Source organism: Asterias amurensis, chromosome 6, assembly GCF_032118995.1.
Source record: "Asterias amurensis chromosome 6, ASM3211899v1".
In the NCBI taxonomy this organism is placed as follows: domain Eukaryota; kingdom Metazoa; phylum Echinodermata; class Asteroidea; order Forcipulatida; family Asteriidae; genus Asterias; species Asterias amurensis.
In genome coordinates this window covers 20970184-20980657 of record NC_092653.1, presented here as the reverse complement: position 1 = coordinate 20980657, position 10474 = coordinate 20970184, and the positions used below count along the sequence as shown (strand labels likewise).

Here is a 10474-nt window from a genome sequence, read left to right as displayed (position 1 = left end):
ACCCCAGGCTACACCCAAGTAAACCCTGAAGAAGTAATCCTCAACCCAGTGTCGTGGGAACACACATCGACCCCAGGCTACACCCAAGTAAACCCTGACATGTATATAATTGGAATACTTCATTATGAGTGGATAAATTTAAAGGATGGAATGAAATAAATAAATAAAGGGCCATCCCTTTTTATTAATTAGTGTTTACCACAGGATTTGGAATAGGGAATAAAAAAAGAACCCATGGCAGAGTTCACTGCAGCAACAAATCCTTTCGTCTGTGTATTTATCAGGTGGTAATGTACTTATCAATCCAATGAGCATTGTTCATCTCTGAAACATGAAAATGTATGTCAATCTCAACGGCTCATTCTGGGTGTACAAGATTTATAACCCTGAAGTGTGTTAAAAGACAATAGCGGCCAGAAACGGCTTGTACCAAAATGCTCATGTCATTGCATGACAGGTTCGGAAGGTCTGACATGTCTGAAGGCTGTTTGCAAAAATAACAATTGCTTATCACTCAGTCAGGCATTGCAATCAATCTTAAGTCAAAACAATGTAGTGTCAAGTAATATAGGAGAGGAGGATATTGGGAGATTGAGGTCACCTGTTGATAATGGATACTTTAAAAGGCAGTGGACACTATTGGTAACTACTCAGAATAATTGTTAGCATAAAAACTAACTTGGTAAAAAGCAATGGAGAGCTGTTGATAGTATAAAACAGTGTGAGAAGCGGCTCCCTCTGAAGTAATATAGTCTTCGAGAAAGGAGTAATTTCCAACAATTTGATTTTGAGATCTCAGAATTGGATTTTGAGGTCTCGAAATCAAGCATCTGAAAGCACATAACTTCATGTGACAAGAGTGTTTTTTTCTTTCATTAAAATAAAATTTTCACAGGTTTGTTACTTTGTGCATAGGTTCAGATACACAAAGTGAGAATTCTGGTCTTCGAAAATTACCAATAGTGTCCAGTGCCTTTAAAAGCTCTCATAGATTGAATACAAGTCAATAGTTCAAACCAAAACAATTATATTACTTTACTTTTGCATATGTTCAAAAGCTACAATAAAACAAATAATTAATAATTAGTACTGTTTATCTCAACAATGTTATCCTACAATGCCTCCCTGAGTAGATACTTGCCCCACGATGAAGCACATTCCTATCACGATGACTTGAGGAATGGAACAACTGTTTCTAAAAACTGCTTGGGTTTCTCAGAATGAACAAAGTGACCAGCGCCCTCTACTGTTGAGATGGCAGCAGTGGGGAAAAACTGTTTAATTGCAGGAAGGTGTTCTTTTCTGCAAAACATAAGAAAATCCAAAAATTTAATTTTTAATTTATTACAACAGATTTAACTGCACACATTTAACAAAAAGGAACCATTCAGGGCAAAAAGAAAAAGCAACAAAGTAAAACAGACAAGACAACAAACATGCAACTGAAAAATTGTGTAAACATATATAAGCACATGGGCATGTTGTTACTAGCAATTGTAAAAAAGTGAACATTTTACAATCGCCGTCTGGTATTCTGCTATGGATACAGAAATGATCACCTAGCCCTCTTTCTGTGTGATATGAACATGAAAGACCTCAAGGCTAACTATTCCCCAATGCGCTAACTTTACTTGGATTCGCCAAACAAAGTAAGAACACCAGATCATGCACAAAATTTACGACCATGCACAAAATCTCTACCAAACATTGTATCCCTGGTTGGCTATAGTGTTTTTACTTATAAGTAGAGAACAAGAATGAATACTACAAACTGTACATGGACATCTTCTACAACGGGTTCAAAACCTATTCATAAATACCAGGAGTGAAGTTTTACTTGTGACGTGAAAGCTTACTCAGGTGCTTATTTACAAGTTACACAATCAGTACATAGTGGTACTCAATCTAACATCTGTTCAACGGGCCAGGAAGAAGCGTCAGGAATACAAAATTCACAAAATAGTTTTTCAGATTTTCTAATATTACTGAGGTTTTTAACAAGGGCATTTATGGAAGTAAATAAAAGAGTAGTTACTCCGTCTTAAATGGCCGTTTACATCCTTGCAGGGTCTCGACAGTTATCGCATGTCTATGACCCTGGTTTTAAACGGCCAGTTAAGACCTCCTTGCCACTCTTATATTCACTATTGACTTCCCTATTTGAGAATACTTTACCTGATATATTGTGACTTTCCACCTTTAACAAATAGTACTGGGCCATTGTAAGTGGCGTCTATTGTAGGAAGCTCCTTCAAGATGTCCTGTAAACCGGTATCCAGACCATGAAGATTGAATCTCCATTGAATGCATCCTTCCCTCTCTATAACATTAGTCAAGATGAACTGCAGAATACCAGCTTCCTGTGTTTGAAAATTAATTCACTCAGATGAATTATTGATTCATTTCACCTTAATTTCAAGCAACAAGGTTTATTTTTGATGAAACATATTTAAATGCAGTGCCCCCTGTTTATCATAAATTCAAAAGTTATAGAAATCAACAAAATGTGTATACATTTCAGTTGTGATCGGAAAGATTTTCCCGAGAGATTAAACCAGTATTTTTTAGACGATTTATGCATGTATCAATGACAGAATGTGGGTTTTACAAATATATGCAATAAAGGCTATGGAGACTATTGATAACTACTTAAAATAATTATTAGCATAAAAACTGACTTGGTAACAAGCAATGGAGAGCCGTTGATAGGATAAAACATTGTGAGAAACAGCTATCTCTGAAGTAACGTAGTTTTCGACAAAGAAGTAATTTTCCAGGTTTCATACTATCAGCAGCTCACCACTGCTCGTTACCAAGTAAGTTTTTATGCTAACAAAAATTTGGAGTAATTACCAAAAGTGTCCAGTGCCTTTTAGTTGGAGTTTTTTTGAAAAAAATATCAAATCAGATTTTGCCAGATGCCATGTTATGTCTTTTAATGTACAACATGATGTGGAAGATTGATTCTTTAAAGTTGTGTGTAAACATGTTCATATCTTACTGATAACCAAAACATATTGTCTCTGTTTTGAGATCAAATTACATTACACTTTCCACCAATTACTATCAAATATACAACAAAAACCATGCACAAAAATATTGTCAGCTATTAATTACTACCTAACCTTACCGTAATCACTGTCTCAAGTTCTTTGCCTGCACTTTTCCTGTTTTCATAAAGCGATGTATTCTGATTAAACTGGACGGATTTCATAGCTGAGATGAATTGTTGAAAGTTAAAGATGCTCTTAGATGACACGGTAGACACATCCACCACAACAAGCTTCTCTATCAGATGAGGCTGCATCATAAAACATTAACAGCAATCAGGTAATAGGTAAATTGTAACACCTGAAAATATGTAACACTTAATCTCAAATGAAATTTATGCATGACATTGGTCTTCTAAAGCTTTACACTTATTTGACTATTTCAAGTCAAATGACATGAACATTAGCTAAATATTGTTTGTACTGGGCTACGCATCAAATCCTTGTGCTTACATGTATTATAAGAAATGTGTTGTCTTTACATTGTCAAGTCCAGTTTCATTGTGGCACTGACAATATCTGAGGAAAACTATTACTCCAGAAGCTCCCAATAGTTCCAAAATAAAAAAAACGTGGTTGGGCACAGATTCATTTCTGCTTAGGCAGAGAAGCCTGATACATGTGCGTCAGTCAGCGATTCTTCTATGTGTCCACATTACTTGACTTGAGGGCGGCTTCATAGGCTCAGCAACCGATTTCACAAAACGCTAGGATTAATCCAACTCGAGACAGGACGAGTAACCCGTCATAACTTAGGATGGGTTCAATTCGTCCTATGTATTTGGATACGGAACTGAACCCGTCCTAAGTCCTAAGATTAATCCTAAGTTAGGAAGAGTTTGGTGAAATCGGCGGCAGGCATTTCTATCAGCAGATGACTGGCATCTTTAAGTCAGGCCTTAAAGTTTAAACTAAGACAAGGTACAGAGGTGCATTCTCTTTGCACACATTTCAGTTAGAAGAGATATCTTCTTTTGAATACAAAGAAGATTTTGTTGTTTGGCATTTTTTTTTAAGTTTACGATGATCTAGACAAACATATACCTGACTCAATGCAGTCACCATAGCAACCCTGCCTCCCAAGCTGTGGCCAATCAAAGTACAGTGATCAATCTGAAGCTCATCCCTAATTAGCATTAACAGGTCATCCCTCATGACCTCTAAGGTCATTCCATCACCATGTTCACTGTTGCCATGGTTACGAAGGTCAGCTGCAATGACCTAAGGGGAATAAAAGCATTGAATGTTGGATAAAGTTGCACTCAATAGGTTAAACCCTATGTTACACCTTTCATGTATTGTAGGCCTGAATATCAAATTTCAAACATACTTAAGACACTGGACACTATTTAAGCCTTTTTGAGAAATGGCGGACACAATGCTACAACACCATAAGGTTTAGGTAAGTTTGTGTGTATACACCCAAACCAAACAGTACAAACAGTACACTCCTATCTTTTCCGCCATACCTTAAAAAGGCTTATTTGTAGTTTTCAAAGACTAGCCTTCTCACTTGGTGTATCTCAACATACATGTATGCACAAAACAACAAACCTATGAAAATTTGAGCTCAATTGGGCGTCGAAGTACGAGATAATAATGAAAGAAAAAACACCCTTGTCACACAAAGTTGGGTGCTTTCAGATGCTTGATTTGAAGACCTCAAAATCTAATTCTGAGGTTTTGAAATCAAATTCATGGAAAATTACTTCTTTCTTGAAAACTACGTTACCTCAGAGGGAGCCATTTCTCACGATGTTTTATACTATAAACAGCTCTCCATTACTCAAGTTTTTATGCAAAAATTACTTTGAGTAATTACATGTACTAATAGTGTCCACTGCCTTCAAATACAACTAACGAAACTGAAAATTAGGAAGTTGAATACACTTGGAAGCAGCAAATTATTTGCATTAGGAATAAAAGTAAATTTCACATTTGTAAGACAGAACTTGCTTGTTATAAGTCCATCCCTCCTCAAAGTTTTAACATTTCATGCAGGTCTAACATAACCATTAATGACAACTATTACAAAATGTGGACAAGTTGTTGAATGCTAAATTTCCTACTTATTTGAGTTTAGACCCTTGAATTAGAGCCAGATTTGAAAGGTGAAAGCAACTGTCTGTGACAGTCCAATTTCAAAAGATTAGTCACAAAGTTGTAAAGTAAGATGTTTCTGCGATCAGCCAACAATGGAAGTTTGATCAAATCAAGAGTTTCAGCATAATGGTATTTCTTTCCAAGCATTATTTTGACTGCTCTCTTTTGGATAAATTATATTTTCTGAGACTGGGATTGAGTAATTAAACTATGCCATACTGCTAGGCATATTATTCTAAAAAGGGTCTGATGTAGGATTTTACACAGTAACCATATCTTGGATAGGAACCCCTGATTTTCTCAAAATGCATAGAACAAGCGACAAAAAGCTTTGGTAACAATTTCAGAGATATGAAAATTCCATTTTAGATCACTTTGGATAATAACACCTAGAAGTTTAAAGTTACAAAAATTTAATTGAAACCCATTGTCATTCGAGAATAAAATCAGTTTTTTGTGTTGTCCGTCTTAAAAAAGAAATATTCATTATGATCATAACAATACTGGATTAGGAAATCAATCAATTAAATGTTGATTTATCATATTCTATAGGGATTTTGATGATTTTGGGACAACTCCATGTCAGAACACCGTCAGTTTGTGATTAGAATGCCAGTTTTTTCCATATTATTACGACAACCATTTAATATAAACCACAAGGGAAACTGACTGGGTAAATTTTGAAATGATTTTTGGGGTTGAACAAAGAATTGACTAGAGTGGGATTGGAACCAAGGACCTCCGGATTAACGTGCCGGAGGTCGTTGGTTTGAATCCAACTCTACTCAATTCTTTGTTCAACCCAAAAATCATTTCAAAATTTACCCAGTCAGTTTCCCTTGTGGTTTATATTGATATCTGAAACAAAAAGTCGCATCCCTTTAAGGTGATCCCCTGGCTGCCGCTTCCAAGGGTTGTATCGTAATTTGGGTGTGATCCCTGGCTACACGGCAGTTAACAGTTGTATGGCTTCTGACTGGCACCCCCGAACAAAGATATTGAAGTAGGGACACCGCCAATATAGGGCTAGATAGCTCAGTTGGTCGAGAGTCGGCACGTTAATCCGGAGGTCGTTAGTTCGAATCCCACTCTAGTCAATTCTTTGTTCCACCCCAAAAATAAAAATAAAAGACAATCATTTAAATTGAAATTTCACTTCAAACTGCACAGCAATATTCCAACAATATTTGTGAATATTAGGGAAAGCACTCTATTCCATCTAACCAATAAAGCAACACTCAAGATTCAACACTGTATTGATACATATGACTAAAAGAAGAATACTTACTGTTGCCTGAGTTTCCTTGTGTATCTTCTTAGTGAGTGTTGACCAGTTACTTTTTGAACCAAAGACACCATGCAGAATAATAATCGGAGATATTTCTGGTGATCCTTCAATAACATCATAAGAAAGTTTCACTGCCCTGTAAAAAAAAAAAAAAAGCAATAAGCTTTTTTTGATTATGGTTGGACACTATAGACATGATAGAAGTGCACTGCAAACATACTGCCCCTAGTAGTGGGTCGCAGATGACTGTCTGTTATTCCTTACCATCAAAACCAATTCCGACACTACCAAGCTCCAAACAGATCTGGACAGCCTGAAGGAGCAGTCTGACCTCTGGCAGAGGAGACTTAATGCCAAAAAATGCTACACAATGCGGATCCACAGGAAAAAGATTCCAATTACCCACACCTACACCTTGGGAGAATAAGAGTTGAGTGTAGTTCCAAGCCAATCATATCTAACCCTTATAACATATGTGGCACATCAAAGGCAGGAAAGGCCCTTGTCTTCCTGAGAAGAAATCTTGGCATGTGCACATCCGACATAAAAAAGCAGGCTTACATCTCACCAGTTCGACCTCAGTTACAGTATGCGTCTGCAATATGGGACCCTCACAAACAAAACCAGATAAGACACACTAGAAAAAAAATTCAAAGAATAGCTGTACGATTCATCTGTGGAAACTACAAAAGATGCAAGTGTCACAGCCATGAGACAAGATCTCGGTCTTTCCACATAAAAGGAAAGACGTAAACATGCTCTACAAAATAACCAATAATCTCATCTCCATCCCCATATTACATATGTACCAGACTTCATTGACCCACAGTCACCTGATTAAAAGTGAAAACATGGTGGGTGGTTATGGTCTTGTGGACAGACTCAACAGAGTGTAAAGACCATTTCACACTACAGAAAGTATGTGTTGGACAAGGCACAGGCGGATCCTCGTTATCTGGATTGATTTCACACGTATTTCAACCTGTGGGTAAAGAACTCTCGATCCAGGCTGAACATTCCAACACATGTTGAAAGCTGTACAACAATCTGCTGGGTACATTTTCAATCCATGGGAGTAAAATGTGCATAGTAGGATAGCTAGTGCCATCCCCACACGAAGTTACACAAAAAATTACAAAGGCAGTGGACACTATTGGTAATTACTCAAAATAAATAAAAGCATAAAACCATACTTGGTAACGAGTAATGTGGAGCTGTTGATAGTATAAAAATTTGCGAGAAACAGCTTCCTCTAAAGTAACGTAATTTTCAAGAAAGCCGTAATTTTCCACGAATTTGATTTCGAGCCCTCAGAATTAGATTTTGAGGTCCCAAAATCAAGCATCTGAAAGCACACAACTTCGTGTGACAAGGGTGTTTTTTTCACATTATCTCGAACTTCGATGACCGATTGAGCTCAAATTTTCACAGGTTTGTTATTTTATACATAATGTTGAGATACACCAAGCAAGAAGACTGGTCTTGGGCAATTACCAATAGTGTCCAGTGTCTTTAATAATAAAAAAAAGTTGCTGTGTATAAAGACAACAGTTGTAGCAATGACGCATCCCGCTTCGATCCGTGTAGGACCCTGGCAGTGTGAAACGATCGAAAAATACACCTTTTACATTTCTTTACCGTGGAAGAAGTGGTGAAACAGTTGCAGAAACTCAACCCAACAAAATCCCCTGGACAGGATGGACTACACCCAAAGGTACTGAAGGAAGTATGTAATGAGATAGCACATCCACTTGCCATCATCTTTAGAAAGTCAATGGATGATGGTGAAGTTCCAAAAGGTTGGAAAGTTGCTGAAGTTACCGCCATCTTCAAAAAAGGTAGTGCTGCAGATGCTGGGAACTACAGGCCAGTCAGCCTCACTTCGATAGTATGCAAGATTATGGAGTCTATCATCAGAAACCACACTGTGGCATTTATGAACAAACATAACATCATTCAGGAGGAACAACATGGATTCATACAGGGTCGCTCGTGTGTAACGCAACTACTCGTTCTAATGGAAATGTGGACAAAACTGCTTGAGGAAGGTGCAGATATTGATGTAGTCAACCTAGATTTCCGGAAAGCGTTTGACTAGGTCCCACACCTGCACCTCCTGAATAAGGCCGAAGCAAATCGATTTGGTGGTAAGCTGATTCGATGGATCGAAAGTTTCTTGATTGGAAGAAAGCAACGAGTGTCTTTAAATGGTGAGAAATCAGACTGGGCCAGTGTGAGGAGTGGCATCCCGCAGGGCAGTGTTCTTGGGCCAATACTTTTCATAATATACATCAATGATCTACCAAATGTAGTTTCCAGTCTTGTAATGATGTTTGCGGACGACACCAAGATCTTCACTCCAGTCAAGGAAGAAGACGACTGTCAGAAGTTACAGGAAGACCTCAACCGGTTGGGTGACTGGTCCTCAAAATGGCAGCTCAAATTCAATGTTGCTAAGTGTGGAGTACTGCACTACGGGAAAGGGGACGACAGAGTCACTTATACCATGACAGAAGGAAACCACTCCAGAAATTCGAAAGAAATTGACAACGAAAAGGATCTTGGTGTTCTGTTTGACAAGTCACTAACTTTCAGTAAGCACATTGGAGCAATAGCAAACAAGGCAACTCGAATTCTAGGTGTAATAAAACGGACCTTTGACTACATGGATGAGGAGACTTTCAAGGCATTATACAAGACCATGGTTCGCCCACATCTGGAGTACGCCAACAGCGTTTGGTGAACCTACTTGAAGAGAGACATTAACAAGCTAGAAAAGGTGCAACGGAGGGCAACCAAAATTGTTCCATCGTTAAGGGATTTGCCATATGACACAAGGCTGCTACTCCTCGATCTCCCAACGCTTGCCTACAGAAGATTGCGGGGTGACCTCATTCAAGTTTTCAAAGTGATGCATGGGTTCCAGGATGTCCATCCAGACAAGCTATTTGACATGTCAAGAAATGTAAAGGGTCTAAGGGGCCATGATCTGAAGATAAACAAGGAACGCAGACCAACTAGAATTCGTCAGAACAACTTCACACAGAGAGTCTGTAATGTTTGGAACAAACTACCAGCTGCAGTTGTTCATTCCCATTCAACTAACATCTTCAAAAATGCCATTGACGATTACCTCACCAAAAACATCGACATGTAGTTTTGCAGGATGTTTACCACAGGATATATGGAAATATTAAGTTCATTCTCTTCTGCTCTCACATTTGACTTTGCTACTTCCATTGCATTCAGTACCTTGCAGTAAGTTTTGTGTGAATATGGATGGGCGTTTTATAAGGCTTCATTTAGCCTTCATTATGCAGAGCCCGAATCTACAGGTAATACTAATACAGGTAAAGTACGCCTATTTATCTAAAGCTGATTTTGTGCAGATCAAGTAAAAAAAAACAAAAAAAACACAGAGTGTTTTTTTAACTGTATGGGGCATGTATTGAAACTTTACCGAGTCTGCACAGAAAAAAAGGCATGTAAATTTTGACACGGATTAGACTTCCGTATCCTGCCACCACTTTCTCACTCATTTCAATCAAAAGGAATATCTATTCTAACGAATACTCAGAATTTAGATATTCTTTACTCATGAATTGAACATTTCAGAAATATATTGATTCAAAAGAAAACGTGGGGGCACGATATTGGAAATTTTTCCAAAGAAGACTCTGTTATGTTGTTCAACAGTTCTCTTCTCATAGGTAGGTCAGTGGAAGGAGAAACTGGTTCCGTACTGTTTCAATGGATGAGTCGAGATGCTGCTGGTGGTACTGCTGCTGGTAGAAAAGTGCTGACAAACTGAAGAACTCTCGATTCCTGAACTTCCAGTTCCAGCAGAAACACCTTTCAACTTCTTATTAAGTGCTGCATTCCTCCTGAGGCTGCATGGTTGTTCTACTACTACTCTCAGTAGTGAATGTAGAGTTCGTCTGATAAACAATGTCATTTTAGCAGCTACATGTATTTAGAACATTCAACCACGAGCAGTTCAAAGCATGCATGTCCCGCAAAATAATGAGTTCAA

General features: G+C 38.0%; 1 protein-coding gene and 1 pseudogene across 1 annotated transcript; one reads left to right on the top strand and one right to left on the bottom strand.

The window, feature by feature from the left end:
• Nucleotides 1–285: 285 nt before the first annotated feature.
• LOC139938748 (sn-1-specific diacylglycerol lipase ABHD11-like) lies at nucleotides 286–10450 on the bottom strand. The gene is made up of 6 exons (XM_071934368.1): nucleotides 10185–10450; nucleotides 6442–6577; nucleotides 4095–4271; nucleotides 3131–3301; nucleotides 2176–2360; nucleotides 286–1302 (listed from the first exon to the last, which is right to left on the bottom strand). The coding sequence occupies exons 1-6, from the start codon at nucleotides 10394–10396 to the stop codon at nucleotides 1164–1166; spliced, it is 1020 nt and encodes a 339-aa protein (XP_071790469.1). The 5' UTR covers nucleotides 10397–10450; the 3' UTR covers nucleotides 286–1163.
• Nucleotides 8948–9748, top strand: LOC139938044 (uncharacterized; annotated as a pseudogene).
• Nucleotides 10451–10474: the final 24 nt, after the last annotated feature.

Bases quoted from the DNA above. Each gene is read 5' to 3' on its own strand.
- LOC139938748 (XM_071934368.1), bottom strand. From the start codon at position 10,396: ATGACATTGTTTATCAGACGAACTCTACATTCACTACTGAGAGTAGTA. The intron at 4,272-6,441 runs GTAAGTATTCTT...TATTCCCCTTAG, and splicing joins ACAAGGAAACTCAGGCAACA to GTCATTGCAGCTGACCTTCG. The intron at 2,361-3,130 runs GTAAGGTTAGGT...TTTCAAACACAG, and splicing joins AACTTGAGACAGTGATTACG to GAAGCTGGTATTCTGCAGTT.